The sequence below is a fragment of the Colletotrichum aenigma genome (assembly GCF_013390185.1).
Source record: "Colletotrichum aenigma strain Cg56 chromosome Unknown KSG_Cg56_contig07, whole genome shotgun sequence".
Classification (NCBI taxonomy): Eukaryota; Fungi; Ascomycota; class Sordariomycetes; order Glomerellales; family Glomerellaceae; genus Colletotrichum; species Colletotrichum aenigma.
In genome coordinates, this window is record NW_023500913.1 from 2,802,789 (window position 1) to 2,823,324 (window position 20,536).

Consider the following 20,536-nt stretch of genomic DNA (forward strand, 5'->3'; position numbering starts at 1 on the left):
GCGACTCGACTCGAAGTCAATTGATGGCGTGGGGATTGACGTGATGGCGACGAGGGCGTATTAATGTCCGGATGTAAATAGAAGAAACGGAATGGCGAGACGATCAAAAGTTGAAAACCAAGGAAAAGATTAGAGTGAAGAAAAAAAAGGCCTGGATGTCGGTCGACGGTTCGCAAGTGGCAGCTGGGATCGGTGGGTTCGTATGCGGTAGGTCGAGGTCGGTCGGCAGGCGGGCAGAGTCGTATCGGGGGCAGCGGCAGGAGCGGCGGGTTTGGTGGTGGAGGCGACAGGAGCTGCGGCGGATATGTAGGCAAATGTTTGGATTTGAGGTGGGTGGGTGTGGGAGTGTTTTTCTTCTTCGGGGGGGGGGGGGGGGGGGGGGGATGGGCGAAAAAGAAAGGGCGACGAGCAGCCGGATAACGGAGCTATCGGGGCAGCGAGAAAGAGCTGATGGATGATGAGGGCGATTGGAAGAAGGACCGCGGCAGTGACGGCGAGAGATTGAGGTCAGGCGAAGGCGGAGGAAAGAAGGAGAAGAGAGAGACGGAAGAGGGCGCCCTTGTGTTGTTATTTTTTTTTTTTTTTGGTCTCCTTCCCCGTCTTTCTCGGAGGACGGGAGGGTGAGAGGAGAGAGGCGCGGAGGAGGTGGCCGTGGTAGGTAAGGCAGGGTAAGGTAGTTTCGACCAGAGTGACCGTCGGTGTTGAGCAGTGAGCAGGACGACGGGAGGGAATACGAGCTGAAGAAATTCCTCGGGGGGGTAATGGCGCGTTGAAGAAAGAACTGGCAGCAGCAGGCGCGGGTGGACTGGACCAGACAGGACAAGACTGGATCGATTGACGGTGACTGAGGCGAGGCGCGGCGTAAGGTACCGCAGCTGGAGCAGCGACGCAATGGAGCGGAACAGTGGAGGAGGAACTGGAGCTGGAAGCTGGAGACGGAGCTGGACTGGAGCAGGTTGCAGGCAGCGAGTGGGAAGGGGCAGAGCCGGGGGTACCGTTGGGACCCTTGCACGCGCGATTGCCAATTGACCTGGGTTGGAGTTGCTGGGTTTGGTGGACGGGGGGCTTGTCCGTCTTGTTTATTTGTTGGTCTTGCTGTGTAGTGGATTGGGGATGGATGAATGTTGCAGTTGTCCAAACGTAAGTGGGCAAATGTGTGTGGTAGTAGTGTCAACGTGAAAACAAAATGCTGGACGACCGTCTGGTAATAAGGGTTTGCTTTGCTTTGCTTTGCCTGAGCTGGGCTGGACTGGACCCCGAAGGGGGATAAAAAAACGTTAGGCAAGGCGAGACAAGGCAAGGCACCACCACCACCTCGACGTACCGGCAGTACTAGTTAGTATTACTGTAGTAGTGTGGAAAGATAGTGTTAGTTACCTGGTGTGTGTGTGTGTGTGTGTGTGCAGATGCAGGCGTAATGTAGGTAAGAGAAGGCCAAGGTGTGTACCAAAAGATAGAGTCGCCGTCCTACAGCCCAGCTCCCAGTGTGACGAAAGTGACGAATTACGCTGAAGATGGGAGGAACCTTGGCCGAGGCGACTCCGCGGCGTGGCCCCTTGACTTCAACAACTAAGTTGCCATTGTGGTAGGGGAAACGTGGTGAGCTAGACCTCAGTCCAACAGTCAGTCCAGTCCATTCAGGTCCAGTCTCTCTCCAGGAAGACCGCCGGCTGGTGCGTGTTGTGGCACAGACAAGCGGACCAAGGGACCTTATTCTTCTGAATCTTCCCACCAAGTGCATCACCCATAGCTGCTCACTGCACAACAGCAGCAACAATAACAACTCAACAACAGAGGCTACGAATTCATTACCTTACATGCAAGAGCTGCAAGTAAGGTCAGGTAAGCTAAGGTACCCAAGGTAAGAAGGTATCGTGCATCGCAGGTGCATGTGGGCTGGAATCATTGGATGCCCCCCCAAAGCTGTGCATGAACCAGCCGGGGATCCGACGCCGTGGAGCCTGACAGTCATCAGTCCCAGGACTCCCAGGTCCTGGGCTTCCCCGGGGCCAGTCCAGGTCCTCAGTCCTACGGTCTGGTCTGCGCAGTGTCAGTGTTACCCGCGGTTTGGCGGTCCAGACACCTGGAGGCTGAGCACCGCCCACGTAAGGTACTCGTGCGTACCATCACAACCCAAAACAAAAACGCATGACAAGAGCTCCCGCTGCTCTTCTCAGTCACCCCGAAAAGCCAAAACGAACGAGGCCTCTTTCTCTTCCTCCTCCTCCTCATCATCATCGTCCCTGGCAATGATGTAAACATCCGAGCCTTCTAACCTGCAAGCCACGGAGCAATAACCGGCACCCATGAACAAAGGTCGGACGTTTTGCCCTTGATGGCTGCGCTAACTTGTAACCGTCCAACCCGCTGCTTCTAAAATAAGGATGTCCCTCTCTCCTGGTCCCCGAAAAACCGAAAATTCAAATACAAATCGTTGAAACCGTCTGTACCTTTACGGTTGACCTAACATAACTCCCCTAGCCAACTAGAGCTCTCGGGGCCGATCGCCGAGCCTGCGATTTAGCGTCCCTGTTGTTTCCATGTTAATTCTTTCTTTAGTCCTTCATGGTCAGGCATGATCGAATTTGCCTTGTTTATGCTGGCTTGGGTTGCTCTCGGTATTCTCAACTTGCAGGGATCACCCCCGATCTGTTAACCGCACCCTGTCCCTCCTTTTCTTACCTCAACATCACTCCTTGCTGCCAATTGAACTTAACCTTACCTCGCCTGACAAGAGACGACCGCGCCAACATCGACATCATCACTTACGTACCTGTACGTTTGAGAAACCCATCAGACTTCAGATGCCGCAGCGGCACCGAATGCTGCCGGCCCCCAAAATTCTCTCTCAACTCCTGTCATCATCGAGCCTCATCCTGAGCATCGTGACTCGGCGGGCGTTCATCAACAGCCTTGGAGTTATTAAGGGCCCTCTACAGCTCCTGCACCATCGCGTCCCTTCCTCATGGTGTGTGAGATTGTGTGTGGGTGGACAAGCTCAGAAAAAAAAGCCACAGCACGACGGGTAGGGGACTGCAGGGTAAGCGGATCAGCAGCAGAACCATCCAGTCCCTTTCTGTGGGCGCCTGTCTCCGGCCCTCTGTCCCTCCGTGCAGCGGCCACCCACACCATCTGCGCTGTGCCTCCGTCTGTGCGACTAACAGCGCCAGCCGTGGCTATGCTGTGCCGTCCTCCACCGCAGCACCTCAGACATTGTTGTCTGCATCTGCCCGCCCTCCCGTTGCCCTCACTGTCCGCTGACATTTGTCCTGACCGCTTGCTGGTCCAATCTGGCGCTTCATTTGCTTCAGAGGGCCTTTTGAGAGCAGAAAACCCAAGCTTTTTCGGCCATGTCTGACATACGCGGGTCAGCGTAAATATGTGCCCGCCGCAGGGATGGCCACTTGGGCTTGTTAGTTGAGACCTGCTCAATACTCGGGCAAAGATTACCCAACGCAGCACCGCGGGATTCCGAACGTGGTATATCAGCTGGGTATTCTGGCTTGGCTTGTCACCCAGGTCCTCAAGCTGCCAAAGGTATCCTTAGTGACACGTCGAACTGATGGAGCTTTCCTCGGCGTTATGGGAGCACTGATGTGATCCGTCGCAACACCTTGGTTTCTGATTGCTTCCCACGCAGGACCCTTTCGGCATCCTTCGACATACGAGGCCAAAATCCCGGTCCGATTTGCCCACTCAGACAGCATTGGAACCCAGTCGGTAGAATGAATCCCCCTTTCTTCGTCTCCAGTATCAGCATCATCGCCAGACATCCTGGGCACGCGCCCAGGGGAGTGGACCTGTCGCTCGCGGTGGATACTGGCCCGCCTCATCGCAGCGGCCGAGGCTGTGTTGACTAACCACAGATTTCACTCCAGCTGCAAGTAATCCGACTGGAGCAGCCTGTTTCCAGGGCCTCCCATTGGATCATCGACACTTTGCAGACCGATTATTGTGCCGCGCATGGCCTCGGGGATCGCAGTCGTCCCGTTTTCTTCGGGCCACGGTGAACATAAGGTACCAAAAAGTAGACAAGTAGGCTGAGGGAACCGTTCCTGGTTCGTCGGTACTGTTCAAGGCGTTGCGTCGCAGTTTTTGCCCGCAAAATTAAGATGCGCTCCCGTCCGGGATCTGCTGGTCACACCTGTCCGATATGTGCACAACGCCGAGCTGGATCGACCAGGCGACATCCACAACGCCCGACGCTGTTCTCCAGAGGCAGGTTTTCGCACGTAGCTGTTCGGTTGCGATTGCTTCCACTCGTCCGTTTCGTTGGCGGGTAACCCCCCAACGTGCGGGAGCGGTCCGTCAGAGGCGTTTTTGATAGGGACTTGTTCGCGCGGACCAGCCAGCAAAGGGCTAGAAGACAAACGTCACGACAGCGCCTGACAAACGCTAGCCGGACGTGACATGGCCCCTTGGCTGGGGTTGGTTTGTTGATCAGTGGGGCTCGTTGGGACAGCTGAGAAGTCGTCGAGCTGGTGGCAGCTCCAGCAGCCTGCAACGCTGCTAATGTGCCCAAGAACCCAGAAATGCAGGGCGGCCGGCACGGGGCCTCGTCCATTGGGCTACCGATAGCGGTCGGTGGCCGCGCGGTTCCGGGGTTGGAGGCTGAACTGCCGACGTGTTCGGGACGGGTGGGAGGGTGTTTTGCACCTCCGTTGAAGCTGTTATTGAAGCCGGTAGGCTCGGAGGTGCCAGCGAACGGAAGGCTGGGCAAACAGGGAGGGCAGTTGATGGATCGGATGCCACCAGCGACGAGTGTCGGCTTTCTCTTGGACGGGAAACGGGCTTCCGTGTCTCGTTTGGTGCACCATCGCCCAACGCCCTTGACTGAGGAGCGAATGAAGTTGTCTGAGAAATGCCTGTGTCGTACAAGCTGAGATGCGACACGGGATGCTTGGCCATCCTGTCATACCGAACCGCGACAATCGACACCAAACGCCAGACTATAAGTAAAGCATTGAAAATTGACTTCATCACGTGCTGAAACAAACGACAGTGTTTTGATTCCAGAGGGAAATCCGCGTTGCCAAATAGGTTTTGTGTAGTCATGGTAGCGCAATCGCAGGCTGTGCTCTCAAGCTTGCTGGACAAAGCTTCCAGGACATGGCCGATATGTCTTGGAAGTGGTGATGGATGGATCCATAGCTGCGCGGTCCTCGTCGTCTCTCAAGCCGGAAAGAAGGCATTGCTGCAATGCTGGAAGCAGGGAAACAAACGCAGATGGGATGACACAAGGTGTTGTTCAGACAGGGTGCTGGGCGTGAAGGCAGGGCAGCAAGCAAGGCATTGGATTCGTTTGGAGAGCGCGGGACGGACCTGACCCGACTGGACTGTTGCTTGCCCGATCTATGAAATAACTTTCCGGGTTCTCACTTTCCCATGTCGGCACAGACCATGCGGTTGATTATGTCATCTGGATGCCTGACAGCCCCCACCCCAGCCCTCAGGCAGGAACCTATGTACACAGTAAGCTAAGCACAGCCAGATCTAAAAGGACCGGCAGGCACGGGCCATCCAGGCCACAGCTGGACTCGCACTAGTTCCAGCACACTGCACTGCAAATGCCTGGCTGTGGTCTAGTGATGGTTGAGGCGGCCCTGTCAGCAGTCACGTGGTGCAGCCCAGTCCTCGAATTTTGATGGATGGGGGAGACCCAGACTGCAGGGCTGGGTGCGATTTCACTGCGAGATACCTTCCATTTTCCCATCTGCCCTGGTTGCCCGTTGTACCGTCCCCGCAAACCTGCGCGCTTGCGTGACTTTTGCCTCGGAGACATGCTCCTCCCTTCAAATGCACGACAACACAGACCAACGCACATTACCCGACCTCCCTAGCACCCTCCATAGGTATAGGTAGGGTAGGTCCAAGGCTTCATTCAGGCTGCACTAGCCACTGAGGCTGCCTGCCTTACCCAACCATGACCTACGCCTCAGGCTAACCGCTATACCTAGTTGACCTGGTCTTTGATTCTGTGTCCTTGAAGCAACATCATCTAGAAGTGATCACGCATGCATCACAGCCCCCTCCATTGCTGCTTGTTGGCTTGATTACCTACCTGTCTAAACACAATCGCTGCTGACCTGCCAGCCCCGTCTCTGCGATCAGCCTAAACAGTAAGGTGCTCCTTGTGCTGTAAATCCGGCTGTAGCTACCTGTACGTTACCCGCCTGCCCTGCCTGTCTATCAGGTGTTCCGGGTACCTTACTGCCATCTGTTGGCTGTCTGTCCCCTTGGCCAGTGCTGTGGCTGCCCCCCCGGCCCCATCTCGAATAATATTCGCCTCCACCTGAGTCCTGGCCTCATCACCATCTCAGCCCGCTCAGCGCGCTGCATCCCGCCAACCTTTTTTGCGAGCGCACACACAAACGCCGACCCCCAAACCTCACCACACCCGGCCGCGAGGGAACGACTCGACTCTTTTTGGCTCACCCATATCCTCACCAGACAGTCGATTAGCTTATCTTCATTCAATCCGCCCTCCCCGCGAGTCCGATTCGAACCCACCCCCGAATCCGAGCTGTCTCCCTTCCCGAATCCCTCACCCCTCGCAATCCTCTCTTCTCTATGACATCGACGCTTGTTGCTTCGTAGCAGACTTTCGACATGCCGGCCAACCACCGCCAGCCGGCATCACAGACGCCTGCGTCCCCTAACAGCAAGGCCACCGCGAGATACACGAACAAGGACGGCTCCAAGATCATCACTGTCCCAAAGGGTCCCCCCTCCGCTGAGGCTTCGCAGCCCTCCACCCCGACCTCCTCCGCGAAAGCACCCAGCCTGCAAACGACCGCCAACACCAACGGCGCCGACGCACTTCAACCTGCCATTAATCGCAAGAAGCAGAAGCGTCGCGCAAAGGCTGCTGCGAAAGCTGCCGCTGAGCAGGCCGTCGTCCCCGTCCAAACCCCGAATGGCCGCCCCAGTCATCCACCTGGCGCCCCGGCGCCCAAACTCCAAGCTGCCCAAGATGACGCCGACCAGGATTTCAGCGACGACGACCCCGAGGATCAGCCTTCCTACGACGACCATTCCAACACAAACGGCATCGCATCCGCAAAGTCCAAAAAGAAGAACAAGAAGAAGAAGAAGGCCGGCAAGACCCAGCATCTGCCCGACCCTCAATTCGACAACATATCGCATCCCCCCCACTCTCCATTGGCCCCGCGCGGCAATGGGATTTCAAAGGACAAGATCTGGAACACCAGCTCTCAGGAGGAGCGCGAACGCATCAAGGAGTTTTGGCTGGGTCTGGGCGAGGATGAGCGCAAGTCGTTGGTAAAGGTCGAGAAGGATGCCGTCCTTAAGAAGATGAAGGAGCAGCAGAAGCACACGTGCAGCTGCACCGTCTGCGGCCGAAAGCGGACCGCTATTGAGGAGGAGCTGGAAGGTCTCTACGACGCTTACTACGAGGAACTCGAAACATTTGCTCACCAGGGCGAAGGCCCCCCACTGCTCGGTAGTCACGGGCGCGAGTTTCCTCTGCGGCCGTCACGGCTGCCGTCAGGCTACTCGGGGCAACCACCATCGCGTGGCCGCATAATCGAGCACGTCGGCGACGACGAGGATGACGAAGAGCCCGAAGATGAGTATAGCGACGACGAGGAGGACCTTGACGACGACGAATATGATAGCGAAGATGAGCCCCCCGAGGACGCTCACGACGCTCACCCTCACGACCACCCTCATGATCGAGACGTGGCAGATTTCTTGACGTTTGGGAACAGCCTGCAAGTCAAGGGTATGAAGCTTCTGGACTCTCTACTCTGCAGATATGGTAACATGGACTTAGGCGGCATACTCACCGTTGCGGATGATCTTCTCAAGAACGACGGCAAGCGCTTCATTGAGATGATGGAGCAGCTCGCCGAGCGTCGCATGGCCCGAGAAGAGGACGCCAAGGAGCACTTTGCTCGTGGCTATGCTCATCCCACTAACGGCTCACACTCGAATCATAACCATCCTCCTCCCGAAGACGACTACGACGACGAAGACGAGGAGGAGGATGAGGACTATGATGACAGTCAAGAAGAGGAATACGAGGATGAAGAAGTGAGCTCCTCTCAATACACGTATGACCATAAACACTCGAGTACTGAGCATATTTGTTGTCATCATCAGGACACGATGACCGAGGAGCAGCGCATGGAAGAGGGTCGTCGCATGTTTCAAATATTCGCAGCTCGCATGTTTGAGCAAAGGGTGCTCACAGCGTATCGAGATATGGTCGCGAAGCAACGCCAACAACAACTCATTGCGGAACTCGAGGAGGAGACGCGGCAGGAATCCCAGCGGAAGGCGAAGAAGGCAAAGGAGAACCAGAAGCGCAAAGACAAGGCCGCCCTCAAGAAACAGATGCAGGCCGAGGAGAAGGCGCGAAAGGAGGCCGAGAAAGCTGCGGAAGAGGCTGCCCGACTCGAGGAGCAGAAGAAGAAGGCGGAAGAACAGCGGCTCAAAGCCGAGGAGAAACGCCGCAAAAAGGAAGAGCAGAAGCGCCTCGAGGAGGAGGATCGACTGCGCAAGGAAGCTGAGCGGCTACGACGTGCTCAAGAACAACAAGAGAAACGCGCCGAGGCAGAACGCAAAGCGCGCGAGTTGAAGGAGAAGCAGAAGGCTAAGGAGGCACGCGACAAGGAGTCTCGCGAGCAGAAGGAGAGGGAAGCCCGCGAGCGCAAGGAGAAGCAGGAACAGGCCAAGCGGGATAAGGACCGAAAGGCCAAGGCGGAACGAGAAGCCAAGGTCGAGAAGGAGGCCAGGGAGAAGCTGAAGCAGGAGGAGAAGGCGGCGCAAAAGGTTGCCGCTGCTGATGCTGCCCCTATTCCGATCCCGAACCCGAGCCGGCGGCCATCGCAACATCCCGTGTCGATCCCGACACACCCGTCGAATCCAGCATCCTATGCATCTCCAAAGATACCCGTTGCGACGCCGGCTATTCCCAAGGCGCCAACACCGATCCGCCCGAAGAACGCCATCCAGCCACAGGATGTGAGCATGCCTGGATCGCATGCGTCGCAGTCCAGCTCAACCAGCCAAAATCCATCACCACACCCCGCCACGCCGGGTCACACGAGTCCGGCGCCGATTGGTTCAAGGAAAGGAAGCGTGGCAACGACAACATCACTACCGCATCCTCACTCTGTGTCACCGTCCACCATGAAGGGGCCAATGGGCGCAACACCAGGCCCGTTCGGCATGCCAATGAGCATGCCGCCACCCGGCTTTGGAGGACCACCCCCAGGGTTAGGAAACCGGATGCACGAGCCGATCTTTGGTCCCCCCGGTATTCCTGGCTTCGGAAGGCCGCCCCCGGGCATGATGCCCGGCCCACCCGGCCTCAACGGGCCTGCCGGACGAGGTTTCATGCCACACCCGCCGCCGGGCTTCGGCGCACCCATGGGCGATCCATTGCACGGAATGGGCTCGGCCCCAGTGTCACATTCTCGCCAGGCATCGGGAAGCTTTACAGAAGCATCTTCTCCGGCGCCGTCGCAGCCCATCGGGAGACCAGCGCCTATCGGCCGACCCGGCAGCGTGGTGCAGGGACAGCGAGACGACCAGGACGACTTTGCCAATCAGCACCTCGGCAGCAGCGCGCTGTTGGACGAGTTCGACGACCCGAACCTAAACCCGCTCTCTGCGCCTTTCAACGCCATGGGAAGAGCGCGCCAACAACCCCCTAGACCGGCGTTCCCGAGCATCCCCTTTGGCATGGACAATGCATTCCACAACATGAACAACGTCTGGGGCCCGTCACCCATGAACTTCGCCCCTCCACCGCCCGGACTGGGAAATCCCACCTGGGGCAGCCCGATGATGCAGCCGATGCCGTCCCTGGGTCAAATACGCACCGCCGGCAACCCGCGATCCGTCACGGTTCGTCTCATGCTCTGCCGAGCCTGCAAGGAGCTACAGGCACGCAGCGAGGAGCCGGAGTCCTTCATCGACATGTCGGCCGTCAAGTCAGAGGTGGATCATCTGAGCCGCATGGACGTTGTCTCAGAAGACGAACTTCTGGACCTGCTCGAGACGGAGGGAAACGCGCACAACGGTGGTGGTACGTTTGAGATCCGACGAGACGCAAACGGCCCCGGCAAGCACACAGTTCGCTGGGTGCCCGAGTTCAGTGACCTGTCCCAGCCCCAACACAGGGCGGTAGGCGCCCCAGGTGAGATCGGTAGCCCCATCATCGGCGGCGGGTCGTTGGCGTTTCTGTCTAGGGGGCAGTAGGAGCGTCCACCTAGCAGGAACTCGCGGGCGTCCACGGCCGCCGCTGCGGACACCAACCATGCCCCGGGGATTAGGTCTCTGTTCAGGGCCATGCAGTCGGGTCGCTCGCACTTCGGCACCGATCAAAAGCCCTTTGCGAGTAACCGCGAGTAGTATCGCGTGCACGGGTTCTGGGATAAATGAGACTTGGAATAACCCCAACCTAGTGTTGAGGGTAGCGCTAGGAATATGCATATCAAAGTGATGCAGAGCGTGGATTTGTCATGGAGGAGGAGGAGGGCAGCGGCTGTCGGCCCCGAGCGTCCACGCCGGCCGACTAATAGAATACCTGGTTCTTTCTGCGCAACAGTTGTCCATGAACGTGAAGCTGTGTTTCGATCCTGCTGAACCGTCCATGTTCCCAACTTGAATATCGACCCTGCGTTCATTCGTAGGCAGAAGAGCCAACCTTTACCAACGCCAGATACGCCCTAGCCATCCACTCCAACTCGATACCCGTTCTCATAAAGAATCTCCGCGACCAAGTATCTCTCTCCCCGTCCTACCCAAAGTACCCATCCCCTCCAAGTTCCCCCAATCTCCACACCCCAACCAACACAAGCCACCACCACCACACCTCCCTCCAACCCTGACTCCGCCCCGCCCCGCGCACACCCGGCGCAATGCACATTTTTTCCTGCGCGTCCCACTTCTCCCGCACACACGGACACAGACACACACACACACACACACATGCACCATTCATAATCCCCCTTCCAAGCCCTCCCGACAACACAGAAACAGAAACCCGTTGTCTGAAGCCGGTCGCCCGGCTAGCTCAATCGGTAGAGCGTGAGACTCTTAATCTCAAGGTTGTGGGTTCGACCCCCACGTCGGGCTCAATTCCCGTCAGCGATTGGCATGACATCACAGCTATGGAATGTTTCATTTTTTGTCGCGGTTTATCTTTTTCTGTTTTGCTCGGTTCGTTATTCACCAAGCACCGTTACGGTTTTGGGGGATTGACACTGCCATGCAAGGTCATAAATGCCATCCGTCTGTTCACTTGGACCTGAAAAGCCTGCTTGGGCTTCTAAGCGTAACTTGGTCCTGTTGACGACGCATTACACTACCACTACACACGTTTTCATCATCAATCACCCCACAAGAGAGAGAAGCGTACATCACCAAGCCAGCACAAAGTAGTTCCAGAGTAAATCTAATTGTCTATATGGCATGCTTCATATCTCATCAAACCCCCTCCCGCCGTGAACCACATTCGGTCGAAGGCTAGAAAGGGGCCGGCTCTATCAACGAGACACGGTCCGCCGTGGTGGCCGGCTTCGGTGAGTATGTCTCGTTGGGTATCAAGGTCTAGTCTAGTGGGTGGTCTATGGTTTATAAATAACATCAAAGAAATCGAAAAGACAAAGAGAAGAATGAGAAAAAAAAGTCAGGTCTATCTTGGCGCGCCGCCCATCAGTCATGAGACATTAGATAATACATGTTTTTCGTCATATGAACAATGAAAGGGGGAAAAGGGTTCCGGGCTAGGGTAGATCCCTGACCTCCAAATGAAAATGGAGGATGTGAGCAACGGAAGCTGCACTGGGCGTGGCTTAGATCCACACAGGCAACGCCGCGCCGCGGTCCTCGGCGCCACCCCTTTTCTTGAGCCTCAGGTTCTCGAGACTGCGCTTGCCCCAGCTGAGATGGCGCTTCTGCTTCGTCGTCGTCGCCGTCGGGGGAACCTGCAGCAGCGGCCCAGAGGAGCCATCACTGTCTGCTCTCGGACTGAGGTCACACATGCTCTGACTCCAGGGCGCGATGGGGTTTTCATGAATGGGAGGAGAGGGGTAGAGCATGGGGTCGAAAAGCTGCTCGTCCTCAGGGGGGCCGAGGACGACGTTGGCAGACCAGTCGTCCCGCTCGGGGAGGACCATGGGCGTGCCAGGGTGAGGGTATTCCAGGGAATCGGGCTCTTCGGGGATGGAGCGCGGCGGCGGGTGGGAGACGGTCGCGTGGTTGACGGGGAACAGGAAGCGACGTAGGGTGAAGAGGGTCTGCGGGCCGGTGGCAGACAGTTGTTGCGTGACTTGAAGCTCAGAGTGGCCCTTGGAGGAGAAGGCGCAGGTATGCAGGAGAGGACGGTTTGCGACACCTGGAAACTCAGGGGCAGGGTGCTCCGGGGAGGAGAAGGAGGTTTGACCGAGTGTCCAGGCCGCGTGGAGGATGCGAGGGACGTCAAGGAGGTGTCTGCACTCGAGGAGCTTCTTGAGGTCACCGGAGCTTCTGGGCTGCCAGCGCAGCTGGTTACGAGCCGACTTGTCCCATAGAGTGTGCTTCCACTCGTCCTTCAGACTTCTCTGGCGCAAGAGGTTCTGGACCTGGTGGTAGTATGTCCACTCCGAGGCGGCGCTGCGCTTGTCAAAATGGCCTGCGAGGTGGTCGAAGAATGTCTCTGCCATGGAGGAAGCATCAACGTCGGAGGTTGATTCAAAGACTTCCTTGCAGCCGATGAAGCCGCATGCGAAGACGACCTGCGGGCAAAGATCCTGTTTTGTGGTGTCTGGCGGGGGACAGCTGTCGCCGTGCTCGGATTTGAAGTGAGCGATATATGCCTTTTCAAAGTCGAAGACCATACGGCAGCACGGGTGGGGGCATACCCAGAGGGCGTTTGCATGATGGAAAGTGAGGAGGTGCTTCTTAAAGTCCGACTTGCGGCCGAAGCCGACGTGGACATCGTAGACGGCGCACATGGGGCACTCTATCGGCCTGCGGGCGGCCGACTTTTGAGGGCAGGTCTTGGTGCAGGGAGAGATCTGGGTGCTGTCGAGCCAATCCGACCCGGAGAGCGAGGGGGTGTCGGGGGAGAGGAGGAAGGCGGGCTCAGAATCCCAGGCTGGGGAAAAGAAGGAGCCAGACAAGGAGGCGGCATCGTCACAGACGGAGGCCGACGAGGTAGACCAGGGGCCGGACGATGTCAGAGAAGGCGCATTGGAGCCAAAGGTTGTTGTAGAGAGGGCAGAGCTGCGAAGGGGGGGCCGGGCTGGTGCTGATGTTGGGGCTGGAGAAGTGATGTTTCGTAACGTGTAAGTGAGGCTGTTTGTACCGTAGCGCGCCGAAAGATCGCGGAGGATCTGGATGTCTTCCGCAGACATGTTGGGCTGTGCCGAAAACATCTTGCTGTTGAGTCGAAGCTCAGCTCAGCCGTTGACGAGACTCAAGTCGTTGTTTTATATTGACATGGGTGGATGTGGTGTTTGTCAGTTAGTGTCCAACATTGACTGGGCCAAACGAAGAATGGATATAACGGGTATGACGAGATCCCGGATTTGATGCGAGAAAGACCGTTGTTATGTAGTGATCGAGTGATCCTGACGGCTGGAATCAACCGATAAAAAGTACCCAAAAGTGCGTCAGAAAGGGCAGCGAGTCGAGATTTAGTACCCTCGCCAAGCGACGACGTCAAAGGGCTGGGTCGTCGCGCAGGGCAGCCGGGCCCAGGGACGGCGGGTGCAGCGGTGTGTGGCGAACATTGGGGTAAGGAAGCCGTGGAAATGTTCTGGCGTGTCGTTGAGCGATGGCAGCGCCGCCGCCGGGTGGTTGTGAGTGGTGTTGTGACGCCTCTTTTCGCATTAGCGCGGGCGCAAGACTCAGGACTGAAGACTGCGCTGCCGGGGTTCACATGGTTGCCTTCCTTGCCCTTCACGGAAGGCTTCGAGAAGGTGGGCGACTGGGGAATGGGTGTTCCTTCGTCTCGTCTTGGCCTCCTCCCGTTCGCTGAGAAATGATCGGGTTGCGAATTTGGGTGAGATGCTTCATCTCACGAGGAACAAATCACGGCCGCAGGCAGCCGGGTCGGCAGGGGGTGGAATGAATCTGCAGCCCATGTCGTGAATTCCCCGGTTTGGCCAGATCTGCGAGTGCGTTGCGCCCTGTTCGTACCTCTAGAGACAGGTCGTCAGGAACTCTTGCATACGCCACGGTCCAACCGGCGTCAGCGCGGCTGGGAAAATGGGAAGACACATTGCTGATCCAATCTCGTCTTGTGCATGGTTGGCGAACCGGATGCCGCAGGGCTCAAGACACATGCGTTTCTCCCTTGCACGTCTCTCGTCATGTCCGGATGACGGCCCCTCCTGTCTGACCGCAATGACTGGTGGGGGAGCCTGGGATGGAGGCTGTGCAGCCCAGCTAGCAAAAGCCAAGACTCGTTAGCCGGCTTCTAGAAGGGCGCTAGAACAAAGGATGCAGCAGCTGGGTGGAGGAGCGTATGACGACGTCGGGGGCTATTGGACCAGGAGGTGCGCGTCCCTGCTGTCGTAAGGGCCTTGTGGTGATTCGTAAGGACACTGGGAGCGGTCTAGCTAGGCTTCCTTTTTTGTGTAAGTGAGAGTGATTGGGAGTGGACGACTTGGAATCTGGATGTGGTTCGTCGTGTGAGTGAGTGTCTTTCGAGTCTCGCGCCGGCCGGGGCCGAGTCGGGCGAGAGAAGAGGGTCCAGCTCCAGTCCCCAGGATGAGCGTCCTTGGTGGACTCGGTCAGGTTGCGTGTGTCGCTCTCCCGCGCGTCTTCTTTGTCTGCCCTAGGTAATCTGGCAGTCAAGCTACAGGGCAGGCCAGGATTAGCGGCTGGCGATTCGCAATCTCCTTCTTTGTCCGCGGCTGAGCGGGAAGGGAAGATCTGGAGAAGCGCGAGGGAGACGATGATCCGAGGCGCGAAAAAGGTGTAGGTTTTTGTGGCATCAAGTCAGGTCACGCGACGACGACCAGAAAGGGCCGGAGGGGTTGGAGGCCGGGTGCCGGCTGTTTGAGAGGGTTGGCTAAGGCGAGGTGACCGTTGAAAGAGGGCAACTGCTGCTGCGGTGTTGACGTTGGATGCCACCGCATCGGTGGATGGCACGATGCAAGATGGTCCTGCTTTCCCATGTCAGGCAAGAGCCACAGCTTCGAGGGTGTCTTCTAGCTGGAGGTAAGGTTAGGTACCTAGGTAGTGCAGGTAGCGACGATGGAACAAAGTGGAAAAACACGGTCCGCCAAAAGAACCCCTCCCCAGGCGCAAGCCTCAAACGTCCACCGGAAGGGGCAGCTGCCAGCTTCTTCGACTTTGCAGGAAAGCTCGACGAAATGCCTGCCTTTCTGAGCTTAATCAGAATGTGAAGGAAGCAACGCCGCATGCCTCAGTCGCCACCACTCTTTCCAGCCTCACCAACGGCGGCGTCGCCTCCACAAACACCGCCAACCCACGCGCTTGCACCTATTGACACGCTCTCTTCGTGTCTGTCTGTCTGTCTCTGCCAATGGAGGGCATCTATCTCGGTGCATCGCTGGGCTAGGTTATGTGCGGGGACTAGGTTCCCAGGCAAGCTATCCGTAACGCAGGTACAGACAGAAAAGCAGTGAAGGACGGGCATCGGTGTTTGAGGGGGCCAGTCCTGGCGTTCTGTGGGGCGTTTGCCGGTCTGCTGGGATGCGCTGACGTGCTACAGATAGAGATGGACGACGTCCTGGGGAGAATCCCCATCACCCGTCAACCGACCCCCGGGGCACCCTCCGTCTCCCGATTTCCCGGCGTCAATCACAATCATCTTCCATGCTCCTCCCTCCCCCCACAGAAGCCGTCCGGGCAAAGCATCCCACGGCCCCAGATGCAAAGACCGACACTCCCCATCACGATCCTTCCACGCCCCGTCATCCGCCCTCCCCTCCTGCTCCGCTCCCAAACCATCACCGCCAGAGTCCATGTCCCTCGACAGCTGGCAGGCATCATTAACAACAATAACAACAACACCGTATTCCTGCCACATCCGACAGAACAACCACCTCACCTCACCCCAGCAACACCAAGAAAACTTTAACACCGCTTAAGCGGAGCATTCTCGTCTCATCGCCCTGTTCCAACGTAACGCGGGTACACCCGAACTCGGTGATCCTCCCCCATCCCCCCAAGGCCCAAGTCATGCACCCGGTCCTGAGCCAATCTCTCCCCATGCCCTTTCTTAATCGCGTACCTTACGCCAGTGACCATCCATTCACCCTTCCCCCGTCACCTCGCACTTCGACAAGCCAAACGGGATGCCCGTCAAGATATGAGCCGCTCTTCCCACCGAAGAAAAAAGATGAAACGGCGCCCCCCATGCCTCGTAGAGATAACAGTCAAAACGCTCCCTCCTCCTCCTACCTGCTCCCCCCCTGCATCTTCAACATCCTCCCTGCACCTGCACCGTCAGTCAGCCCGATCTTCGGATTCCGCTGGGCCCAGCGCATCACACAGTCACAACTTCAGGGCTTGAATTCACTTCATCCGATGCCGTCCATCCTCTCTTACAAGACAGAGCGCGCTTCACAACGCACATTATCCGCAGGGCCCAAGTTTCCGCTTACCTCACTTACTGCGTGCGTACTTACACCACCCCCTTCCCTTTTCCTTGCCCATCCGCCATCTTGCCCCTCGTCCTTTCCCTCCCGCACTCCGGAGCCGGGGGTGCCACGTGGTGTCACTGCCGTCGCAGACAAGATCCCTCAACCTCCTTCGAGTGCCCCAGTCCAGGGACCTGGCTCCTGTAACCATGCCACCCTCCCACATGACTCGATTGCCTCACCTTACCTGCTCACTCTTTTGCCCTTCATGACAGTCGCCCTGTCCTGGCCGCGATGCGGACTGAGTCGGTTTGTTTAGACGAGATGCTGCTGGACGCGCGGCGTCTGTTCTCGATGCAGAAATTGACGCTGTAAACATCGGACCGTTTTTACTAGATTATCTCAACTCGTCGTCTTTATGGCGCAGGGCGTGAATTGAGTTTCCGTGGATCGAGTTCCACAGGTCAATCTCCCTCCATCATCGTGCGCTGTTATTAGGAACGTCTCATGTGCTCGCCCTGTAAACGTGCGGCATTATCTGCCCACCTGTGTCCTGTGCAAAGAAACATGCGTTCCGAATATCGTCGTCACTTATCACCGCTGCAGTGATTAGTTTCTCAGACAATGCTCGTTCAAATATGCGGTTGTGTAAATGTAAATGGCTTCATTTGTGAAGAAAATAGATCGATTCCAGCCACGCCTTGTGGGTATAATGTGCAACATGGCATACACTTTCCCTTGATACTACCGTAAATCCTTGCCCTCCCCTACCCGTCCCGCCTGCGTCCATGCTTCCGCCATTTCATCCCGTCTCTCTAAAAAGAGCTCAACCGCGTTTTATGTGCTCCTGTCGCTCGTAATAGAGGCCGTCCTGGATGACCTTGTTCCCAGAGATTCGTCGTAATGTACAGTCCTCCTCTTTCGCCCGTACTGCGTCATCCAAGATAGTAGTAGCTGTAGTTGAAAAGGAAATAACGGCGGTCGACTGTTATTGGGTATATAGTCTTGCTGGAAACGCCGAAGAAGAAAATGTCCAAAAAAGAAAAACATCTCGTGCGCGAGATGAAACTGTGATTTGCGTATTCATACAGTGTGGTTGATACATGGTTGGTGAGCTTGCTGGCGGATAGTCGGTCGGCCTCGAGGCTCTCAGTAGGCCTGTCCCGGCGGGAAGAATCCATCAGGATTGCCTGACATTGAAGGGCTTGTCAGGTTGGCGTGAGGAACGTAAGACGACGAAAAGTCCGTCATCATTCCCGGATCCTGCATCTCTACGTCTTGTTCGGGCGTGCCCCCGGCCATGCTCCGTAAACTCTGCATGCCGTCCGCAATGATGCCGCTGTGATGCATGTTGCTGTTGTTACCAAACTGTTGGCTTGCACCGTTCGGGTCGAACATCGGTGCCTCGGGCATTGTCTGGAAGAAATGTCCGAGCGTGCTGTGATTCTGTCCGTTACTCTGGTGGCTCTGACTGTGGTGGCTTGATTGTGAGGAATGCGATAGACGTGTCTGGCTGGCCATCGCACTCGACGTCTGCATTTGCTGGTGAGGATGGTGGAGCTGCGGAGGCCGCACTACCCGCTGCTGTCTCGGCACATAGACTCTTCGCTGTGATGCCATGTAAGCAGCCAGCTGAGGGTTTGCTCCGCGCGAGATCTTGAAAGAGAAGGGGTCGGCCGGCTCGGGAGGTGCCATGCTTTGCTGCCTGGATCGGTGACCGGACATGTGCATTGTGCACGTGTCGGCGACGGGAGTGATGAAGTCCTCGCGGAATTTGCCAATGCTGCTGGCGTCAGTACCAAGGAGGAAAGCATACTGGATGAGGAGCTTGAGATCGCCAATGTGTCGGCATTCCAGTCTCTTCCTCAAGATTCCAGACGTCTGGGGGTTCCACTGCAGCGACGTTCTCGAGGCTTCGTTCCACATCGACTCGTTCCACGCAGATTGCACCTGGCTCTGGCGCAGAAGATTGCGTATCCTTGCCGAATACGACCATTCGCCGCTGTTGGTACCTTCGTCGAAGTGCTTCACCACGTGGCTGACGTATTCCTTGAAAGTTGAGCTGGCGTCCGAATCTCCCTGGGCCTCGAACACTTGCAGGCAATTGTCGAAGCCACAGGCAAACACGACCTGTGGGCAGAGGTTGACCTTGGCTTCGTCAAGGGACATTCTGGAACCACCATGGGCTTGCTTCAAGTGCGTCTTGTAGGCACCTTGCCAATCGAATACCATCTGGCAGCCACGGTGACGACAGAACCATTGCGCGTTGACGTTGTGGAAGTCTTCGATGTGCCGCTTCAGATCGTTTTTCCTCGTGCACGTCTTGGTGATGTCTTCCTCTTTACAGAAGCCGCACATGAAAGCCCCCTTCTGCTTGGATGCACTCGAGGTGCTTGAGGCTGCTTCAGGAGTCGACGAGTCCCACGACTGTTGCTCCTGGGTCTGCGCCGCCTGCTGAGCTGCCTGGGCTTGGGCGGCAGCAGAAGCGCTGCTGCTCTGGCTGCGTCGACCTAGAATTTTGGAAGTGCCCCGAGAAACATTCGACATGATACTCCCAGTGATGGAAGATGTGTCGGAAAAGGTGCGTATGCTTTGCGTGTCCCATACGCTGGACTCGTCTGACAGGATGGACGACTGTGTAGATGAAATGATAGAGGCGCCATCGGAAGCTGAATTGCAATTAGTTGGAGGTCGGGAAAGAAACCAAAAGAAAATATTAAACCCACGAGTGGTAGTAGTCTCCTGAATCAGGCGACTCAATTCGTCGGCACCATATCTGGTGAGCAGGTGCTTGATCAATTGCCCGTCAAGGACCCTTTGCGTGGGCGACACGTTCGCGGACTGCTGGGAGCCGTCGGCCCCGGGCCAACCATTTGAGGCCATGGTCCCGGCTGTCGAGTTCTCTCGGTCTCGGATTGGTAAAAGTCGAATTCAATTCCAACAGATATATCGGGTTGGTTGTAGGTCTTTGTACGGACGACTGAGCGATTTACTCAGCGCGATGCGGTATTTTGCGATGGGATGGAAATGCGAGAAATAAAGAAGAAAGGAAAGGAGTGTATCGCAGTCAGGATGGGGAAAAGTGCGGGAGGTGGAGGCAAGATTTCCAGGCGGCCGGGGCCTGGGATCTAGCGCTGTGCGCGACGCGGAAACGAGAAAAGAGTATGAAAGGTTGGACAAGTTCGATAAGGGGAGGGCGATGCTGCAGCTAAGTATCGGTGGCAGCGATGGAATGCCTCCGACCGGCAAGGCCAGGCTGGCTTGGGTTTGGGGTCCAGAGCAGGGTTCACTCTATCAGAAGAGCTGTGGGACGTGGCTTGCGGTGCTCGACTGTTGGACCTGCATCCAACTTGACGTGATCCGACACGGGATCTTCGCTAGTGCGGGCGTGGCAAGAGGAACAGCAGTGAAGACGCCTTGTAAGGAGTCAGGAGAAACGTCGATGTGATGAACGGCGTCTGCGTGGAGAGCAGATATGCTTCTGTTATGTCTGTCCGTGTCCTGTCGAATAAGGTGCTGGTGCACCAAGAGGCTGGTTTTGCTAGCCGTCTGGCGGGCGGTCTCTCGTGGCTCGTCGCACGTTTGGGCCCGAGGAATCGGGCGGGATGATGAAGGAAGCGGGAAGGCAGCCGCTGGATATGTATATGTCGGCGTGGTGTTTATCTGACGGTAGTGAGGCAAGAGGATCTCGGCGGTTGAATGGTTTACTTCTCCTCTTCGATGCGAGGATGGTGGTGCTCCTCGCCGTCGTCGTCTCCTCTGGACAGCCCCGTCGTCGCAAGTCGAGAAAAAGGTTGACAAGTGAGAGAAGGTGAAGGAAAGAATAAAGTGTGAGGGGAGTCTCAGAGGAAAGAGAAAGAAGCTGAGGTGATTTGCAATTGAGGGGAATTCACACCTGGTCCCCTGGTAGGGTACTCTTCAGAAGTACACCTACACTTGCACTCTTCAATCTCACTGTCTCGGCC

General features: G+C 56.8%; 3 protein-coding genes across 3 annotated transcripts; 1 reads left to right on the forward strand and 2 right to left on the reverse strand.

Annotated features, from left to right (window-relative positions):
* Positions 1 to 6,609: 6,609 nt before the first annotated feature.
* On the forward strand, positions 6,610 to 10,230 carry NST1 (Stress response protein NST1; the record flags this gene model as incomplete). Its single annotated transcript, XM_037326274.1, has 1 exon — positions 6,610 to 10,230. One exon carries the CDS (start codon positions 6,610 to 6,612, stop codon positions 10,228 to 10,230), a length of 3,621 nt encoding a protein of 1,206 aa, XP_037175376.1.
* A 1,598-nt stretch (positions 10,231 to 11,828) lies between these two features.
* On the reverse strand, positions 11,829 to 13,370 carry CGCA056_v011028 (uncharacterized protein; the record flags this gene model as incomplete). Its single annotated transcript, XM_037326275.1, has 1 exon — positions 11,829 to 13,370. The coding sequence occupies one exon, from the start codon at positions 13,368 to 13,370 to the stop codon at positions 11,829 to 11,831; it is 1,542 nt and encodes a 513-aa protein (XP_037175381.1).
* A 4,350-nt stretch (positions 13,371 to 17,720) lies between these two features.
* On the reverse strand, positions 17,721 to 19,454 carry CGCA056_v011029 (uncharacterized protein; the record flags this gene model as incomplete). The annotated part of the gene is made up of 2 exons (XM_037326276.1): positions 17,721 to 19,240; positions 19,298 to 19,454. 2 exons carry the CDS (start codon positions 19,452 to 19,454, stop codon positions 17,721 to 17,723), a joined length of 1,677 nt encoding a protein of 558 aa, XP_037175380.1.
* Between the last annotated feature and the right edge of the window lie 1,082 nt (positions 19,455 to 20,536).